This window comes from Parasteatoda tepidariorum, chromosome 8 (genome assembly GCF_982258835.1).
Source record: "Parasteatoda tepidariorum strain Cologne lab strain chromosome 8, Ptep-v5.0, whole genome shotgun sequence".
Classification (NCBI taxonomy): domain Eukaryota; kingdom Metazoa; phylum Arthropoda; class Arachnida; order Araneae; family Theridiidae; genus Parasteatoda; species Parasteatoda tepidariorum.
Window position 1 is genome coordinate 89,692,004 of NC_141762.1, and position 21,618 is coordinate 89,713,621.

General features: G+C 29.2%; 1 protein-coding gene across 2 annotated transcripts; it reads left to right on the top strand.

Moving 5' to 3' along the window:
• Positions 1-244: 244 nt before the first annotated feature.
• Positions 245-21,505, top strand: LOC107454053 (protein Loquacious). Of its 2 annotated transcripts, none has more exons than XM_016071107.4 (6): positions 245-650; positions 4,518-4,832; positions 7,265-7,446; positions 13,929-14,044; positions 16,414-16,437; positions 16,601-21,505. In XM_016071107.4, exons 2-6 carry the CDS (start codon positions 4,531-4,533, stop codon positions 16,736-16,738), a joined length of 762 nt encoding a protein of 253 aa, XP_015926593.3. In that variant the 5' UTR covers positions 245-650; positions 4,518-4,530; the 3' UTR covers positions 16,739-21,505. The 2 variants fall into 2 exon arrangements, with proteins under 2 accessions (XP_015926593.3, XP_042899985.2); XM_043044051.3 differs by lacking the exon at positions 245-650 and adding an exon at positions 783-975.
• The last annotated feature ends 113 nt before the right edge of the window (positions 21,506-21,618 follow it).

A 21,618-nucleotide genomic window follows, 5' to 3' on the forward strand; every position in this document is an offset into this window, starting at 1 on the left:
TGTAGTAAGCAGCTGTATACTTTTTAACCAGAAGTAAAGCAGGTCAGGAGCTCGTGAGTCCAACCATCCAAAAATTACAACAACAAAAAAAGTGTCACTCGCATCTCCAAAATCACATGCAGTGAGAATTGCCTTTAAGTAGGTAAACCAGATCAGGTAGAAGTCTTAGAAGCTTGCATAGACATTTTTGGTTTTTAAGTTAAGCTTTTACATACTTTAGATTAACAAAAACAAAAAGCCCTAAGCGTTATTGTATAAAATTGCTACTGTTTGAGTTTATACCGTCCGTTCCATTGACGTTCTTGTATAATCTTGAAATGTAAATGAAATCAAACTGAAACCGTTTATTCACTGGACTAAGTCGTAAAAGTTTAGTTTATGTACCCAAAGCGAAACCATGTGTTTTAAACAGAAATTGTTTACATTGATTTACGCAACTAGACGATTGCTAAGTTGCAGTTTGTAAAATTTTAATGAAATTTGGACTTATTATAGAAACTTATTTTCTTTTCTTCTAAATAAACATTTTCTCTTGTTAATATTTACGTTCATTGTACTATACTCATCAGATTTAGTTTATTTTAAACTAGAGGGATTAAGATCATCTGGAAAAACTATTTATCTTTACTTTCGAAGATATTATAACCCGGGTAAGTTTCTAGAGACTTAAAATATTTTTCTACTCAAAATGAAAGAGAATACTTCAATATATGATAATCAGATTGTATATATAATGCCAATATCATGTTATTTATGCACATGCGCGGTGGGACAAACATAGCATTTTTATAAACATGATAAGATTTGCATCTAAACATGAAAAGATTTATAACATGAAAGTTTTTTTAACATGAAAAGAATACTTATCGGTGCCTACGCCATAAGAATCGCGAGGTTTTGTTGTAATATTTCTTTTAGTATGTATACCTACTGATTAATTAATTTTACCTGAACTTTGTTGGGATAAATCGAGTGGTAAAGTAAAGATTTGCTTCTTGGTGTCGTTTCTTTTTTTTTTACTTTGATAGACTTCTTATTCTACAAACTTAAAATGTATCTGTATGAAATAACTGATAAATAAAATTTTAAAAGTATCTGAATATTAGTTGGAATACTACCTAAAGTTAGAAATAATTTTTTTTTTTCCCTGGTGAAAAATTACTTGTTTTAAAGTAAGCGGTGAAACTTTTTTAACAAATCATCGAATAAATGAATCTTTGATGATGAATGTTTCATATCTTCTCCTCCAAACTTTTTAGAAATTTCTGAAATTGTTCAAATTTTTCTCTAATTCTTTTTCACTTGAATTTTAATTACTTTTTTATGTTTATATTATTTTATTTTTTAGGTGCTAAGCATAAAAGGTTTGTAGTTAAAATACTAGTTTTTCTATTGGAGTTAATATATTGATATAGTTTATGAATTGCTTCAGTTGTGGTGTAACTGCCACTGTATTAAATACCAATTCATATAAGATTTGTCAACTTTATCTAGAGGTACCTTTTAATTGATGAAGGTTGACATAGTCAATAACTACATACCCCTCGATGGTGAACTGCGGAATTGATATGAACCTGCTAACATCGATGGATGGTACACATTAAACAGTTGGTTTGCTTTAAATATGTGCTCCAAAAAAAGGTGTAGCTAATGAAAGTCTCCCGGTCCATAAACTAAAATGAAGAAAAAATATAATGAGCAAAATGATATTAAAAAAAATAACTGAATAAATAAAAAACAGCATTTTTATTTACAAACAGCAAAAACACAAATACCACTAATAGACTTCTACTAGTGGTATTTGTTCATCGAATTCTATCACAGATAAAATTCTGGAAAGGGGAATTCCCCTTTTAAAATGTGGATATATTTCATACACATAATGGATGAAACTAAAAAAAGGCCACTATAATTGTTTAGCAATAGTTTACTTGTGATTTTTAATTTATATGGAGTTCATATCACTGAGAATCACTTCACCAGATCATATTACTGATTCATTCTCATTTCTCTGACAGGATGATTTTGTCCATACGACCATATCACAGACAGCTAATTTCACCTATACAATTACTGATTACTTCATTGACAGTTTAATATGCTGTCACAATCATATTGCCAATGAAATCATTTTGCTAACCTGAAATGATCGATTCAGTTTTGATTTCTATTTCCTGTCAAATATTCTTAATTGTCCAAATTTTTTACACTTACAAACTTTTAGAAATCATTTGACATTTATTGTACATTACATTGTGGGAATAATGAATATGTTATTAACAGTGTTCTCCCTTGAAATAGATAAGGACAGGGTGCTTCCTTTCAGAAAAAGGCACTTTAAGTTTTGAAAAGACAATCACCATGATTTAGCACCGTAAAAATTTATCAAAACCTGTAATAATGTATAATAATCGAATTTGATCCTCATAAATTTTTAAATAACCCTCTTATACTATTTTGTGTATATATTTCAAAGAATAATTCTCACTCAGCATAGAAATAAGAGAAAATGTTTAGTTAATAAAAATAGTTAAAGACATGCTAAATTACAATCTCTGTGCATAAATGATTTTTCACAAAAAGTACATTAAAAAAATGATTAATTGATAAACATCTTGAAAGCTTTTTTCTTAATTTAAACTGAAAATTATGAAAAAATTAAAAGAGCTTTTTTTTTTTTTAAAAAAAAAAAGGTATTTTTAAAAAAATAATTTTAATATTTAAAATCACTTAAAAATTTTATTATCATACCAAGTCCTGAAAAAATTTAACCAGTTGAGAATAATCTTAATAAAGTAAATATCTGTAATAGTAATCAGAATTCAACCTGTAAGCACAGATAATTTTTCCAGTGTGTATTTTTTATTTAAACAGTGAAATAATTCTTTTCCAAATGGAATATGAATAAAAAGGCAGGCAGTGTTTTTAGAAAAGGATCAAAGAGGGCACATGCATAAGGATTAAGAAGCAAGCAGTGTGGGTTGCCTTTCTAAAACCACTTAGGGATAGCACTGTTATTAAATAACATTCTTACTCCAATGTTTGGTTATTGTTTTGGACCTGGGGAAGCAATTATTAAATATTAGCACTGTAGAAATGTTTTATAAAAGTTTCTCTTAAAACTTTTTTTTAAATCTACTGTAAAGAATTGATCAAACAAATAATTTAGCTTAAGGAGGATTTGTGCTGTTTATGATCTGTCAGATTACTTCTTATTCCTCAGAACGACAGCCCCTTACAGGCCTTGGCTGCCTCAACCACGCGTAGCCTCCAACGCCTCCTATCCATGGCAACTTTTTTCCAATTGTTTATCTTTATTACTTTGAGATCTTTAGTAGTGTCATCCAGCCATCTAGTTGGAGGTCTTCCTCTGGCCCGAGATCCCGAAGGATTTTTAAAGGTAGCGATTCGTACTGCGTTGTTTCTGGACCTCTCCAGATATGGCCAAGCCATCTTAATCTATTGCTTCAGATGACCTGCACTATCTGTGGCTGTCCGTAGAATCTATATAATTCAAAGTTGTATCTGATTCGCCAACAGCCTCTTTCCTGTACTGGGCCAAGAATATTTCTAAGGATTTTCCTTTCAAAAACACCAAGAGTACGCTGAGTGTCTGCGTTTAGTGTCCATGTTTCACTTGCATAGAGCAATACAGGTAGAATAAGAGTCTTATAAATTGTAATTTTGGTTTTTCGACTGATTAGGCTTGATCTTAATTGCTTTCTTAGTCCAAAGAATCACTTGTTTGCCAATTTAATTCGGTTGTCTACTTCTGTCTTTATGCTGTTTTGGTCATTGATCATTGTTCCTATCAGATTACACCACAACATCTATTCTAATATTAGTTTTTATATTGGTCATGATATAACAAATATATTGATTCTAACTACACAAATAGCAATTTTGAGTAGTGTACGTTTTTGGTAAAAATCCAAAATATTAATTTCTGCTTTATTTTGTAAATGGACCAAAACTGTTTATATTCTATATGATATTGACTGTTGATTATGTCTTATTTTAAGTAGGTTACTTTATTAATACAAACAAAATGTAGTCTTGAATTGATCAAATGTAATCTTGGACTTTTTGAATAAGTACGTTTGCGTGCGTTAAGTACGTTTTAAGTGCGTTTTATTTTAAAATTATTTTGTCCAATTTTATTATGTAATGCACTGCACCTATTTTAATCAAAAGAATTTTTCAATAAAATATAAAAACGATCTACAATATTTTTGAACAATTTTGTTTTGGTATTAATAATTTATAAAGAATAAGCATTTTTTTAATTGGTGTTTTGTTTAGTACTGTATATATATTTCATTTTATACATTTTTAAAAAATCCATAAAATTTCCTAAAAATTAGACAGTATAAAGATAGTGTGCTTTTCCTCGTTTAATTTCTATTGTGTCATAGAATCTACTGGGTTTTTACACTTCATGTTGGCAATTATGTATTTTGTGTTTTAATCTAAAATGAAGTCTGAATTTTATATTTGAAAAAAAAATTCTTTTTCAGATTGTAGTATAAAATGACTGCCGCTGCTCAAAGGACTCCTGTTAGTCTTCTCTTTTCTATGAGCATTCAACATGGTTGGACTGCTGAATATGAATTGACTTCAGTTGAAGGAGCAAGTCATGACCCCACCTTTACATACGAAGTCAAAGTTCATGATGTTACTGCCCAAGCTTCTGGTCAGAGCAAGAGAAAGGCTAAGCATTCTGCTGCAAAACTTGCTTTAGAACAACTTCTCTCTCGTCAAGATATTGCTGAAAAGGGTTTCTTGTTTGAGAGTACTTCTGTTACTGCTGAAAATCTCGATGAAATTATCATGTATATATGACTTGTTATATGTTATTGATGTTTTTCATTTAAGATTCATAAATAGTATAACTTCTAAAACCTAGAGTTCTTAAAAACAGACACTTCCAAAGATTGAATGATTTTTCTTTTTTAAATCATAACAAAGAAAAAACTAGTTAAATCAATTTTAAACTGAAATGTTAATAGGCAAAAGCATGTGTGTTTAATAATATTGTATTTAAAAATCTAGATTATAAGACTCACATGTAAATCCAAAACTTTAACTGTTTAGAAGTGAATAATAAGACTGTGAATTTACAATTGAATTATCTCAAAGCAACAGGGTTGCCACAAGGTGATTGAAATGCAACTTTATTTTTTGTCAAACTATTTTTTCACATCATGAAATAATCCTTGAACTCATAAATGTGCAATTTTGGGCTCATACTATTCTTTTGAAAATATCAGGTTGCTAGCTATGTGGAAAAAATAACTTCAAAAAACTATGTCGATTTACAATGAGTCATATACAATTTTTTATATTCAGCCCGCAACTTTGTAGTATCCATTGGCTTAAGAAGGATATCTATAACTAGGAAATTGCCTAATTCACAATTATTTAAATTTATAGGCTTGCTGAAGTATTCATGGTTCAAGATATGACCCTCTCCCTGTACCGCATAAGACATTTTTTTTTTGCTGTAATTAAATTTAATTTGTCTGTTAAATCCAGCATCTCATTAAATGCAGGCTCAATATATATGGATTCTACTGTAGTAAACTGTAAAACATTGTTTAAACCAAAACAATACAGAGCAAAATTACAGACATATAACTTTTTTTATCTATATATAAGGCTTTTCTTTTTCAAAGGAACGATCTAGCAACATTTAAAAAAAAAAAATTTACATTGAAAAAAAAATGACACTGTTTAAAAACAACTGCTGAAGTATGTAAGAGTTTTTAATTATAATAATTTTTTCAAAAATGCTTTCTATTTTCTGTTTAATTTTAAAGTTCCTTAATAAAATTGCCTAAAAATTGTTTATAATAAGAAAATTACCAAATGATAATAATAATCTTGTATACCTATTTTTCCTGTGATTTGAAATATGTATTTTAAATTTAAAGTCAATTTGTGTAAGGTTTGTTAGACTTATGAGTTTAGCTAATTTAAAAAATGTAGTTTGAAAAATTAAGATTATTTGATGTGTAGTATGATCTAAGAATTGCTTCTCAGAAATAATTCAATATTCAGGAACTTAAATATTTTTGTTCCTGTTTTTATAATTTTAAATTTATCATTTTAAGGTATTAAAGCACCTTTTCAGTGAAAAAAGATGCTTTTTTTTCATCTAAATCTAACTAAATTTCTTTATTTTTCTCTTTCATCATCTGAATTATTATTTTATTGCTAAAGAGTCAGCATTGTTTTCATAAAAAGCATAGTTGGGTTTTTTTTCGCTAGTGCTAACTATTTTCATTTATCCGTTATCCAAAAGTTGTGCAATTTTGTTGTTTTAAACTAAATTATGATAATTTTTTTCTACTCATTAAACAGTTCTAGAAACAAGAATTTTTTAAAAAAAGAGTAAAGATATCTCATCTTTCCCTCTTCCAACAAGCTATTCTGAAACTTAATGTATCCCCATAGAAAGAAAATTAATGTATTCTCATAGATATTTTAATATATGAGGGGCATTCAAATATGACCCGGTCACTAGTGTAAAGTAACAGTAAGGATTGAGTTTACTCACAAATGTTTGCTCAGAATTCCTGCTTACTCGCCTGCATGTTCTGTAGTGGACGATAACTTGTGTGACCACCTTCTCTTCAGCGTACAATCACCCTATCGCTATGCAACGTCAAACGTTGTGCATGCCTCAGTCTCTCTACCAATAGATGGTGCCGCCATACACATAGTTATGTGGTGCTCCATTACGTCTAATGCACTGTTTCCCAAAGTGTGGTATGCGTACCCCCGGGGGTACAGGAACAGTTTAACAGGGGTATGCGTTCTTAAGCGAAATATCTTGCAACAAACGGAAATTTCAAAAACTTTTATTTATAAACAAAGCTAGCCATAAAAATTTACGATTACCTATTTTTCTATTGGCTACCTTTTGCAGAGTTAACAGTTAATAATTAGTGGTGTCAACAGCCAAGTGTGATTAACTTTTGTGGAATTTTTTTATAGCAAAATATGCATTCATTTTTTTATTAGTGGTACACAGCGTTACGAATAATTTAGAAAGGGTACACAAAAGTCATAAGTTTGGGAAACACTGGTCTAATGCAAAGTTAGACACACTGACCAGGTTTCATTTGAATAACCTTCAAATCTTCATAAACATTGACTCAAAACTGAATTTCATTCAGACCAACTGTGTATACTGTTTCTGTTTTTTTGTTTTATTTAACTGTAATTAACTTTGTAATTAACCGTGGTTGGTTACTTTCAGGGAACCTGTATCAGAGGCAGCTCCTGTTGGTGGAGATACCAAGAATTCTATTGGAATGTTGCAGGAATATTGCACAAAACATAATAAAATGCCACCATATTATGAAACGATTAATGAGTCTGGGCCACCTCATGACAAGATATTCCTTGTACAATGCATGGTTGAACAGTTTACTACTGAAGGTATTTTTATTAATTTTAGAATGAAGTTTAATTTTAGTTGAACTTCTTTAATATACATTGAATTAAACAATTGTAATTACAATAATTAAAAGGAAAATAATTATTCTCTAAAGCAGTGCTTCCTGAACTTTTTTGTCTCGTAGACCCCTTGCCATGTTTTTTGATTTTGGATAGATACCTGATATTGATTTTTTGTAAATTCATCAACTTCAAATATATTTTTGACTGCTGGTATAATGCTACTCACTGTAAAAGATTTAAATTTCTAACTGTAGGGAAGTGTAGTATGAATAACTTAAGAAAAAACACGTGTTAATTTTGTACATTTGTTAATTAAATTCAAATTAAAATTTAGTATCTGTTATATAAAATGACTAAGCAATAAATAAATGCTTTTAGTGGGCGGAATGAACCTAATGCTTTAATAATAAATTATCAACATTTGGAATCAATCATATCTGAAAATAATAATAACTTAACTAAATAACTTAATAACTTAACCTAATAACTTAAATTTTAATAAAATTTTTACTTCTTAGCTACTTTTATAAATTATGTAGATAGATATATGTCTTTATACAGTAAAACCTCATTAAGTCGTCACCCTGATAAGTCGTCACTCCGCTTAAGTCGTCGTTTTCCTGTGGTCCCGACTAAGCCTCATAGACAATAATGAAAAATAACCCTCTTTTACCCGTCATCGAATTTAACTCTACTCCGGATAATTCGTCACCCTAAAAAAATGGCAAACCTATCTTTTTTAATGGCAAACCTATCTGTTATCTTTTCAGACCCGCCCCTTTCACTTTAAGTATCTCCGGGAATTTCGGACCACCCACGAAGTTCGCTCTACAGCTGTGAGCATTCCTTTCCTTTTAGGGGATTTGAATTCTTGGAATTTTGCATGCCAATCGTTCAAAGTTCTCACTTCTTGCTCCGACTCAGTCGAGTGTAGACGTTTTTCTTTATTGTACGTACTTCAGTGGGACTTCATTTCATAGCGAGTAAGCCCCGCTATAAGGGCCATTTTATTTTCTTACAAAATTGTGATTTGAATACGTTTCAAAATGCCGGGAAAACGAAAACTTACCTCGTTATCTCTTAAAGAAAAAAAGGACTTAATTGCACTTTTTGAAAAGTCAAATGTTTCGAAAACAGCTTTTGCCAAAGAACACAATATTCCGAGAACTACTTTAAGTGATATTCTATCATCAAAGCAAACCATTGAAGAAGCAGACTGCAAAGACAATAGAAAGAGAATGAGGAAATCAAAGTTTGACGAGATCGAGGAGATTTTAGTTCGAAGGTTAAAGCATGCAAGATCGCAAAATGTGCCTATTTCTTCCGTCATTCTTAAAGAAAAAGCGATGGAAATTGCTAAGGAGTTGAACATAGAAGATTTCCATTGCAGCAATGGTTGGCTGGAGCGTTTCAAGGACAGAAATAGTCTTTCTTTTAAAACGATTTGTGGGGAAGCCGCAGCTGTTGATGGTGATGCTATAGAAAATTGGAGGAACAGTGTTCTCAAGGACATTTTATCCAGGTTTGATGCCTCGAATGTTTTTAATCTAGATGAAACGGGCTTATTTTATCGTATTTTGCCTGATAAAACTCTATCGTTTAAGGGCGAAAAATGCACCACTGGAAAAGCCAGTAAGCAACGTCTAACACTTTTGCTGGGAGCGAATATGAATGGAAATGAAAAGCTTAAACCACTAGTGATAGGCAAGAGCAAAAGGCCACGTTGTTTCAAAAACGTTAAATCTCTGCCAGTTGAATATGAAGCAAATTCAAATGCATGGATGACTACAATGATTTGGGAACGGCATATCCGTAAATTGGATTCCCAGTTTTCGCGCCAAAAGAGAAAAGTTGCCCTTATTGTCGATAATTGCACAGCCCATAGTCAACCCGAAAGCTTAAAAGCTATTGAAATCGTTTTCCTTCCTCCAAATGTTACTGCACTTCTTCAGCCATTAGATCAAGGGATAATTCGGGACTTCAAAAGAAAGTACAAAAAAAATGCTAGTAAAAGACCTGATAAAAGCATTGGATAAAAATGAAAAGTTTGAAGTTTCCGTTTTAGACGCGATCAATTATGTGCATAGAAGTTGGAGCTCAGTTTCTACGCAAACTGTTTTTAATTGCTTCAGACACGCGGGATTTGTAGCCAATGCAGAATCCGAAGATATCCTCTGTGAAGAAGTCGACCCCGAGCCCTTAGAAAATTTGCTGCAAGTTGTTAATGAAAAAGGTTGCAGTGTCAATGACGTAAATGCATTTGTCGATATTGACAATGACATCGCTATTTGTTCACAAGCGACTGTTAAAGATTTAACTTCAGAATTTTTAGATGAAAAACAACACAGTTCCAGCGAGGATAGTGATGATGAGAATTCGTGTGGAATTCCGCCCAGCAAGACTGAAACATTAGAAGCCTTAGAGAAAGTTAGACGATATTTAACATCAATTGAAAGCACAACAGAGGAAGAATTCAAGGCGCTGATGATATTGAAAAAGAAGGTTAACAGCAATCAACAATTCCTGCATCAATCCACTATGTTAAGCTATTTTAATGCTCAGAAATAAAAATAAAAAGTGGTAACTATACAAAAGTATTTGTATTCCTTTTCTACACATTTATTTGCATGTGCATTACATTCTAAAAATCTAATTTTTCTCAACGAATCCTATTGCAGTCCATTAAAAAATTTCAATGTTATTTTAGTTTTTTTAAAGAAATTTCTAACTCCACTTAAGTCGTCACTCCGCTTAAGTCGTCGAAAATGTTCGGTCCCTTGAGTGACGACTTAACGAGGTTTTACTGTATTATCAGGTTGTATAATGTAAGTAAATAGGTACTGTCAATGTATGTTGATTATTCCATCCATGAAATGCCAAAATTAAAGTCAGGACCTGCTTATATGAGATCCACTATAGTTGACCCCCATTTTTTTTCACTTGACATGGACCCCTTGCATGTTGTTGTCGACCCCTAGGGGTCGGTATAGATCACTTTGGGAATCACTGCTCTAAAGTAATTGTGAAATCCTTAATAGCTGAAAGAAAATCTGTTTTATTATTACAAATAAATTTAAACCTAACCAATCAAAATATTCTTGAAAAATTTTAAAGTATGTATAATCCAATTAAATTTTTTTTGTTATGAAGTTTAATATCAAGATCTAACAAATAGGCACTTTTAACATCTGAATTAGTCTTTATTAAGTTAAGTTCTTTAGGATAAATTTTATTTATTTAAATTAAATTTTTATTTAAATTGTTTACATAAGACAACTTTGGTTTTAGCACTTTTACATTTTGACTTATCATTTTAAAGTTTTTTTTTCTTAATATTTGCTTAAATTAATTTCATACTTTGATTGTATAAAACTGAACAACATTTATAAAGCTCGAATAATACAAAAGAAAAGATATACTGTAGTTTTCTGTAATCAATAGCCTTCTTCCCTGTAATAACACAAAATTATAGAAGAAAAAACAGAGATTCAGCTTTTCTGTGTTTCGGCATTAATGAAAGTTCTGGAATATAGCACTGAACTATGTGTATGTTTTTGTGGAACAATTTGTGGATTATTGACATTGTTTAGTTTTATTCATATATAAACAAGTATACCCTTCCTTCATTTGTATAAGTAAATGGCAGTTTATAATTATATATTTCTATTTTTTATGCATGATAAGAATTAAAGTAATGTACTAGTAAAGTTCCAAATTATTTTTTATTTCATAAACGGTTGTAATAATAAATTTTAGCAAATATATTTTAACATAGTATTGCGATGTCTGGCATGTATGTCTGCACTTGTATAAACATCTTTTTGCGAGAAGATTTTTTGTAAATGTTCAAATATTAAAAAACTAATTCTGTGGTAAGTTGTAATTTAAATAATTATCATAATATTTATTTGATTTATGTCTAGTTTGTGTAATTTTATATATTTGTCTAAATAACTTTCATAAGATTAAATCCATCTTTTAAATTATGGGATCTAACCTTTAACTATTTAGAATCGAGCAAATCTTACCAACTAGAACTCTGGCAACCTATTAATTGCTCAGTCTTGATCAATATAAATGTCTTTCTGAAATTTGAAACTTGCCCAAGAAAAAATAATAATATATATTGGGAGTACAAATTAGTTCGGTCCGTTTCAAAAGATGGCTCTGGCTGTTATAGATGTTTCATAGTGACAGCTGGTTTTGATATTTTCAGAGAGGTTAGACATCTGTCAGTAATATTCAGTTTATATCGCTTTTAGTTTCATACAAAAACCCTGTTTTTTACTTTGTTGAATATGTCAAATTTTGTGGTAACTAAGCATCATTTGCGGGAGGTTTTATGTTTCTTCTTTAATTGGAAGAAAAGTGCAGCTGAAGCACATCGAATGCTTGTAGAAGTTTATGGTGAAAATGCTCCAACTGATAAATCATGTAGGGAATGGTTTCGACATTTCAAGAATGGTGAATGGTGTTGTATACTATGAGCTGTTACAACCTGGTGATTCCATTACGGCTGTTTGATATAGGCTACAATGGATTCGTTTGAACCGTTTTTTACAAGAAAAACAGCCGGAATATGAGCAAAGACATGACAAAGTTATTCTTCTGCGTGATAACGGTCGGCCTCATGTCGCAAAATTGTAAAAAATTATTTGGAAACGCTCGAGTGGGATATTTTACCGCACCTGCCGTATTCACCGGATATTGCTCATTCTGATTACTAGTTGTTCAAACGGATACAGCACGATTTGGCTTCTTTCGCAGAAATCGAAAATTGGCTCCTAACTTGGAGCGCCTCAAAAGACAGGACAATTTTTCGAGATGGAATTCGAAAATTGCCTGAGCAGTGGGGAACAGTGGTAGCTGGTGATGGACAATGTTTTGATTAATCTGTTCATTCATTTTGTTCTGAAATAAGTGCATTTTTGACCACAAAAAAGCGATCTGAACTAATTTGTACTCCCAATATATAGATATATGTATATATGTAATAGTTGGATGAATTGCTTGATGCTTGATATTCGTTAAATCTCAGTATTTGACCACCAACTGATTCATCTTGATCTGTAGGACATATGCTAAGTAAGCATAAAAATAGTAGTAAGACATATAATAAGAGAAAATGGGTTGGAGCAAGCTCCTAATTTAAGAATTATGATATTGAGCGCACTAAACTAGTATGGGCGAATTGCATCATACGTCATCATTTAAACCACCTACTTCCTCATTGAAAGGCACCAGAAGAGAAAAGCCCTGGTATCCACGGAGCCACAGTGTCCGGATGGGAAAAGTCCCGAATTAATTAATAACTCTTACTCTTTTCTATAGAACAATCTAATTTCATTCTTGATACTGCAACACTGCATGCAGGCAACTCTCACTGTTCATCATTTCGCTGTTAAACTTATTTCCTTTTTTTTGTTAAGTTTCATGTATTAAACTATTGTCTTTTTTTCGTCCCTTGCTCCCCAAACTCCAACATATATATATGTATAATATATATAGAGAGAGAAAATTTTATCAATTCAATTTTATCAATTTTTTCAGTCTGCTGTAGTCTATAGAAGCCATTTTTGGCAGAAATTACCAAAACAAGTTTTGAAATTTTTTGTTTTGATGGGGAAACAAATTCCTATGTTTATTTATTTATATTTTAAATTAGGTTAGAGAATTATTTGTGCTCATTAAGAAACTTAGAAGAGTAGATTTATTGACTATAGTTTCAACTGTATTTGCAAAATTTCTTCAGAAGTAATAAAAATTACTCCAAGTTAAATTCTTTAAAAATTAAAAACTAGGTGTTATGGATGTAGTACAATATGTTAACCTTCGTAACTTACACCAAGACATTTTTTCAAAAAAAATTTTTAAAAGGCTCAAATTTTTTGCTGAGTTATATTCTTTTAAAACCAGCAAATGTAATAATTAAAAATTATCGATTTGTTCTTTACATTTTATGAGAGGAAAAATAAATATTTTTATGTCTCTTGAAAGAGAGATTTGGCAGCATTTTATTTTTATGGCATATTTTTTAATGAATGTATTTAAGGAATAAATTTAAAATTTCAACAACAAAATATTTATTTATTTTTTTGAAAATCAATGACCAATTCAGCATTTTTATCTTAATTCTATTTTTCTAAAAAGAAAAAAATTATCAGGAATTTTGAGGAGAAAGCTTTGATGCAATTTTAATTTTTATGATAAAGTATGTGACAATGTGTTCATGTAATTTGCATGGAAGTTTTATTAATACACAGCTTTTTGTGCAATTTTTCGTTTTGGTACTTGTTTTTCATATATTAATATATGCTGTGATTGATTTTCTGTTAAAAGCGTAAGTAAATTAATTTTGAATTTAATTTGGTTACTTAATTTATGAGCAAATTAAATAGTAATTCCACAGAAAGTATATCCATTAAGTATTTGATTCATACCTAATATACATTACTTCCCAGGTGAAGCGAAGACTAAACGACTTGGTAAAAGAATTGCAGCTGAATTGATGTTGGAACAATTAAAAATTTATGAAGATATTTCAAATGAAGAATCAAAAGATAATAAAACTCCAAAGGTAAGTTTTAAATTGATTAAACATTCGTGAAGTAGTGAGAGGATATGGGCAAACTAATAATGTGTTGGAGTTGCTGGGATTGTTGATTGCTTATCATTTACCACAACTCTTGTGCATTTATTTTTTCAAATCAATTTTTTTTATTAACCTACTGACTGTTCTGCGAGTAATGTGCAGTCTTCTCTGCATAGCTAAACTGATTTTTCAACGTTATTAAATAGGAAAATAAAGTATTGGGGTGAAACATTCTCCCAACTTTGCCCATTTGCTAAACTGCCTGTGGGTTTAAGAATAAAATTGAACATAATATTGCAGGAATGAACAAATCCAATATCTCTTAAAATCTGTAACTGCTGTATAATTGTTTTATTCTCCAATCTTCCTTCAGGTTTATTTCATAAATAGAAATAGTATGGTGGAACAAATGTTTACTTTTATTTTTTAAATCAAATTTGCCTATGGTATAAAAGGTTGTGTACTGGTACCAAATGTTTGTAAAAAAATATTTTTTTAATATCTTTAGGCCCCCTACCAGGCCTCTGAAATTATGTAGAAATATAAAAGAAAAATTTCAATTTTTTATACATCATTTTTTTTAATCGCCTGTAGAGAAAATAGTTGCGTTAGATAATTCTTCATTAATAAAAAAAAGATATAAGTTATTTAAGACTAGACTGGATTTAATTTTATTATGTCATTTCTATTTATTACTTAAATTTTTTTGTGTTTCAAAATGTTTACCATCTGCAATAGAAAGAGCTGCAGATTAAAACTCTTTGTTTGTGAAAAAAAAATATTATTAAGTCGTACTATATCTACCATCCATGTCAGGCCCTTGAACTTTGCATGATTGGTTGTTTTGTTTCACTATTTCTGTTTAGTTTTGAATATTACTACAAGATATCGGTGGATACTGACTTAAAATGTTTTTATCAAATATGTGAAACGATACATTCTAGATATTGTACAAAAACGTTGTCCACCAAATCGCCAAGAAAGCTTTTACACTCCAGATGGCTTTCTGTGGCAAATAGGGTACTTCGTCTTTATATTGCTGCAGAAGAAGTGCCATCACATGAAATGGTGACTATTGTAGAATATACATGGTTGCCACTCCACGGGGAGAGTAGGGATAAACCTGGAAAATACAGGGAGTTTATAAACCAACTGAAATAACAGGAAAAATGCAGGGAATTTTAATTTTTTCTTTACAAACTGGGAAAATACAGAGAACTTTGTATCTCATTTCCGTCTTTTAAAAATTGGTGACCACTCAAATCGTAATCTATTGAATATTTAAGGATGATATTTCAGTTAAACTAAACTATTTCATTTAGTATAGCATTATTTAAGTATGTTCAGTTGTTTCTTTTTTTCTCTAAGTTAGTCCCTCAATGAAAATTAGTATAAATAGCCCAATATAGCTCACACAAGAACACAGTAATTGCTGTTTCTTCTTAATATATTGTGTATAATATGTACAGGGAAAACACAGGAAATTTTTTTTTCCAGATTTGAGGGGCAACCTTGATATATTATAAAAGTGTATGTGAAATTTTGGTTACTCGTTAAAACTGGGCCTTCATGAGCAGCCAGCTCATGTATCTTTGAGAAGTTATCCCTAAAGTTATTTTAATATTAGCAACGATCTAAAAACTGGCAGGGGTAATCCGAAATTCTGAGTTTTTCGTATCATTTCTCTGGGTTATTATTTTAATATCAGAGATCAATTTTCATATTTACTCGATTTAAAACTATGTGTTGAGGTTTGTATTCACGCGATTTAAAAATCATACGTCGCAATTCTTGTTTCTGTGATTTAATCTCCTTGGATAATAAACCATGATAACACAAAATTTAAAAGCAAGCTAGCAAAAGCAATGTTGTCAAGAACATCTTAGCCTTTTGTACAAATTGAAATCTCCTCTTAGACCATTATGCAACTCTCTGAGCATTTTACATATCATTGTAGGAAAAACAAAAAATCAAGTTTAGTTGCAACACTTGCAACATCTTTTACTGATAATAAAAATGTAGCAAATTATTTATGGAGTATGTTACTTACCCAGAAAAATTTCTCAACCTCGAGCTTTATGTTACGGTAAGTGAGAAAAAATACAAATTTGAGGGGAAAATCCGACTGATATTCCATTATAAATATTTACAACATGTGTCTCAATATGATTTTTGGCGTATTCACCACACTAAAGCATGTAGGCGTAATTAATTACCTTTTTTATGCAGCTATACTGTCTTAGAAAATGTTCTTTGCTCTGAATATTTTTTTTAGATATAACGCATAAATATTTAATTATTTTATGTAATATTATTATTCTATGATTCTAAAATTATTTTATTTACTTTTCTAGGATGAGTGTGAAAATATTACAATGGTACGCATAAATATTTTATTATTTTATGTAATATTGTTATTCTATGATACAAAAATTATTTTATTTACTTTTCTAGGATGAGCATGAAGATTACGCATAAATATTTTATTTTATGTAATATTATTATTCTATTATTCTAAAATTGTTTTATTTACTTTTCTAGGATGAGTGTGAAGATAGTACAGTTACAGAATTGTGTAAAGAAACATCCTCTTGTACACTGTCTGATTCTGGCACTAAATCTACCTCCGAAGAGAACAATTTAGTGAATACCGATATGATTGTTGAAAATCAACAATGATAAATACTAATATAAACTTATAAATCTGTGATGCTTATTATCCTATGATTGTTTGTCTCTGTGTATGTGTGTTTTTTTTTTTTTTTATTATTGACGCAATATTAATCAGTTTTATACAACTTTAAAACTGATGTTATTCATTTACCTATTATTGTATATTTTAAGCATTTAATTTACAAAACTAGAATAGCTCTGTAGTCAATGTTTGATGTTCCAAAAGTGACGACCATTTAGAAAAATTGTGAATCATGATAAGTGTTAAAAATTTTTAAATATCACGTGTATGTCCTTAACCCTTTATTTACTCAAATTTTTTTTAACATCTGGCTAGTTGGTAAGTTCAAAAGAAATTTTCCTATGTATGAACATATAAAAAAAAATTCTGTGAATAAGATCAGTCAGAAAATTAAAAATTTCTATGCCGAGCATAGTTTCCCCATTGTATAACATTAAGGGTGCACATTGTTTTTTGAAGAATGGCTGCAAAAAAAATTTTATTTTTTTAAGGGCTGCAGCTCATAAAGGTTTTGTATCAACTTAAAAAAATTTAATTATTTATTGTAACTTAATTATTAAGAACAATATCAATTAATCATAATTAAAAAAACAAATTGTATGTTTAATATTTTTGAATTGAAAAGACACTTGAAGTTTTGTGTGCTTTGCCTTCTTCAATAAAATTGATTTATAGCAAGTTTTTATCTGTCTTTGCTAAGAAATTAATTTTAATTTTTAATATTTTCTTGCTTATATTTTACAAGGTGCGTAGCGTTTTTATTTAGTGCTTATAGGTGCTTATTTTTGTTTACTTTTTTTAAATGCTTTTTTTTAAAAAAAGTGCTTAATTTTTTATCTTTTATAAAGAGATTTTTTTCTTTGCCATGTCGATTAATGTTCTAAATTACAAAAAGAATCCATGATTTTCCCAATTTTCTCTGCAATATTTATCAGAAACTAGTTATTTTATCATGATCATGTAAAGTTTTTGAATTTTATTGATTTTATATTTATAAATTAAGAACTTTAAACGATATAGAATAAAATTTATTACTGCACAGATCCTAATTATGACTTTTTTTTTCCTTGAAAATTGTTTAAAAATATTTTTTGAGTGCTTAAAAAGTACTTGAAAGTTGCTTATTTTTTGTTGAAAAATCTAGCTACGCACCCTGTTTTAAATTATCAATTAATAATTTTTATTTTTAATGAACTTTTGCTTTGAACAATATTTTAATTAAAGGAAATTCTATTTTGAAAGTTTTAACTTTGAATTAGCTATTTGTGCCGGAATTACTGTGAATTAGCTTAACTTTAAATTAACTACTACATTTTTAGATTCAGTGTTATAACTTCAATGTTTTATTTCTATTTTTATGGAAATTAAATTAAAAATTAATTAAATTTCTTGTAATAGTTATGTTTTTTCTTCTAATTTAATAATTTTACAAAGCAGGCAGGAAGCAGCATTTAATCCCCAAGCAATAGATTGTACGCTCCTAAATGTCATGATAAAAGCTGATTCCCTGTGACAAAAACAATCCTGTTCCTTCTCAGGATAAAAATATTAATGGATAAAATTGATCGTCATCCTGTGAAATGTTGCTTGTATCAATAAAATTCTGATATTTGGGCATGATCTTACAAATTTATCCTTAATTTTTAACACTAATCAAACTTTATTTACAATTTAAAAATTATGTATATATATATATTTGTGTGTTTATAAGACTAGGTATTACTAGATGAAATTGTTTAATTGAAAAGTATAATGAGTGTAACCCGATTTACGTATTAAAATATTTCCTTTATAAAATATGAAGCAAATAAATTTTTTTACATAGAACTTATATAAAAATAAATTTAGCGATTTGCAACTTATACAATTAGATTTTAATTTGAAAATTCATTATATATTGAAACTTGTCAAATTTGTCATGTATTTAAGTTATCCTGTATGCACAAGAAGTAGATTTATTCTTTGTAAATGAAAATTTTTAAAAAAGCAATTAAATGTAAACTGACCATTCAAAATTAAACAAATGTGGCTAAGAAACTTGCATTTAGAATTAAGCATAAAAGGCTAAATTCTATAATATTGAAGTTAGCATTTTATGCTTAATATATATATTCTATTCTGTAAATATTAAAATGAATATGTTATTCTCAGTATTGCATATTGAGAAAAATAAATCAAAATTTGTTTTTTTTTCTGCCAATTACTTTAAGAAATTAGTTATATAAAGTATTTAATGTGTCTATACCATTAATGAAATATACCATTTTTTTTATGAGTTTAATTTTAAGTTTGTTGAAAGAAAAATAATTTCTTAAGCAGTGCAAAACAAAATAAGCATATAATTGCTATTTTAACTACTTCCTCGATTATCCCGAGTTAACTCGGGTATGTATGTATTGCAAATACTTATTTCCCTGAGTATTGCAAATGCTCAGTATTGCAAATACTTATTTCCCTCGGGCATAGCAGAATTCGTCAATATGTTTTGTTTTATCACGTTTTTATTCAGCCGGAAGCAAAACAAAAAATAATAATAATCTGCTGTGATTGGAAGTTTGCAATGTTTGTTTGGGAAGTTTGCTATTTGTAGGGCTGCAGACATGTTTTGTACATTTGTATATACGATGGTTGAGGAATTTACATAGAAAAATAGTTTTAAAAAAATGGCGTTCGCGAGCGAAAGTGAAAGTAAAGCAGATGATTTTTCAGATTATTAAGATGTGAACATATACAAAGAATAATATTTAACTTTTTTCATTTGCCTAAGATAATTTGGGATAGTAAACCGATGGTAAATTAAATATTTTTTGCGCATTAAAAAAAATTAAAGTTTCAACTTAGAACTTGTGTATTTTAGTTCCTTGTATTTATTAATGAAATAAAAAAATGTGTTGATTTTTTGCTTCTTTTTTTTTCAAAAAAATTGGTAAGGGAACCGATTAAAGTAATATTAAAAAATGAAACTCACCTGTGTATTGATAATGAGAATTAACTTTTGGTGTGAGATATGAAAAGAAAAAAAATTGACGAACATTCTTCTTAAAGTTTATCATTGTTGTCTCGCAATGCAAACTGACAAATTCACTATGTTATTTATATTTACCACAATTTAAAATCTTATTCTAAACTAACAAATTGCATACATTAGCCCTAGTGCAGGGATGGCGAACCAATGGCATGCGTGCCATCTATGGCACGCGACACAATATTTTGGGCACTCACCGATCACAATTGTTGTTACACTATTAATTGTTATTAAACAAATGTTATTACGCTATGAAGCATATATAACAATTAAATTAAAATTCACAAAAAACAAACAAAATAATAAAAAAATTAATACTAAAAAACAATTAATAACCGAAAAAAACAAGCTAACAATAAGTAACTAGCAAAAAAAATCGACAATCCTGCTTAAACTAACATCTTACAACCTAATATAAGTTATTGGTCATCTAATCTGCAACAACAGAAGTCACATTGATGTTACTTTAAGTTGAATTACTTGTATAACTGAGACATTGCAAAATGTTTTTTTTTTCAATGTGAATAAAGAGTTTTGAGTCGATAATATTTAGTATTATTATTTTCTCAATAATCACGAAGTCAAAATCATTTGACGGCACGTCTATGACCTCATTAAGCAATTTTTTGAGAAAATGGCACGTTAGTGTATAAAGGTTCGCCACCCCTGCCCTAGTGCATTCCAAAAATGAGGTTCATATATTGTAGTTGAAGAAATTAGCACCAGTATCATCAATAAAATATGCAATTTTCTTATTTTTTAACTAATTGATTTTTACTACAAACTTTAGTGAGATTTACTTCTGAAGAAGAAGTCCATAGTATTAGGCCCTGGAGTGGACGTGAAAATTGGCATGAGTTTAAATCCTATGTGATATCCTGAAAGGATAGTTTTCCTGATTTAAATGGAGATAAATTACGTTAAATAAAATTCAAAACTCTACAGAATAGACTGTTTGTTAATAGTTAAAAAGCTATTTTAATTAAATCGTAAAAAATCTTTTATCTTTAAATCATCAGGATAAGACAAGAAAATTTTGTTAGTATTTCAGACAATCTTTGAGCATTTAATAGAGAAGTAAAATTACATTGTTTTTGTTTTTTTTAAATATCATTGTTTGTTTTTTTAAATTTAATTTTTTTTTCTCCCAAAAATAATTTGCTCTTTTAATATTTGACTTTCACATAAATTTCACCCGGATAGAGTTGCTAATTCAAAATTCATTAAGGTGGACCTTATTGAATTAATTGTAGCACCCCGTGTATATTTTGTTAATGTTTTTATGCTTATTTAATTAATATTTTTATGTTTATTTAATTGCAAAGTAAAACTGTTTTGTACTAAATTAGAAATGACTTTATGGAAAATATTGCTGTTATCTTTCAAATGTCTCATTGCATGCAGTCCATATAATTTCATGTTATGCATCTACTTTATGTAATAAATCTAACCTAATGTGAAATCACCCATTTTAATTATTTCTTTTGAATCTGATACATAAATGTAGTTGCTATGCGTGAATGTTTTGTTTACATTTTTTATTACTTCATGTAGATTTTTTTTTTAATTAATCAAAATGACTCTGTACTAGTCTTTTTTTCCGATTTTTTACTGTAAATCATAAAAATATATTTATATAATTGTTGATGCTTTTAATTAGCTATTGAAAAAAACTCATTATAAAAAAACTCATCATACAACTTATTAAACATAATTTCTTGGACTATATTTGTTTATTTTTAACTGTTCGTAATCATGGATAGAAAATATGAGTTGTCTTTTGCTTTCTTACATTTTATGTTATATTGATGTTTTATGGTTTCATTTTAAATATTTTCA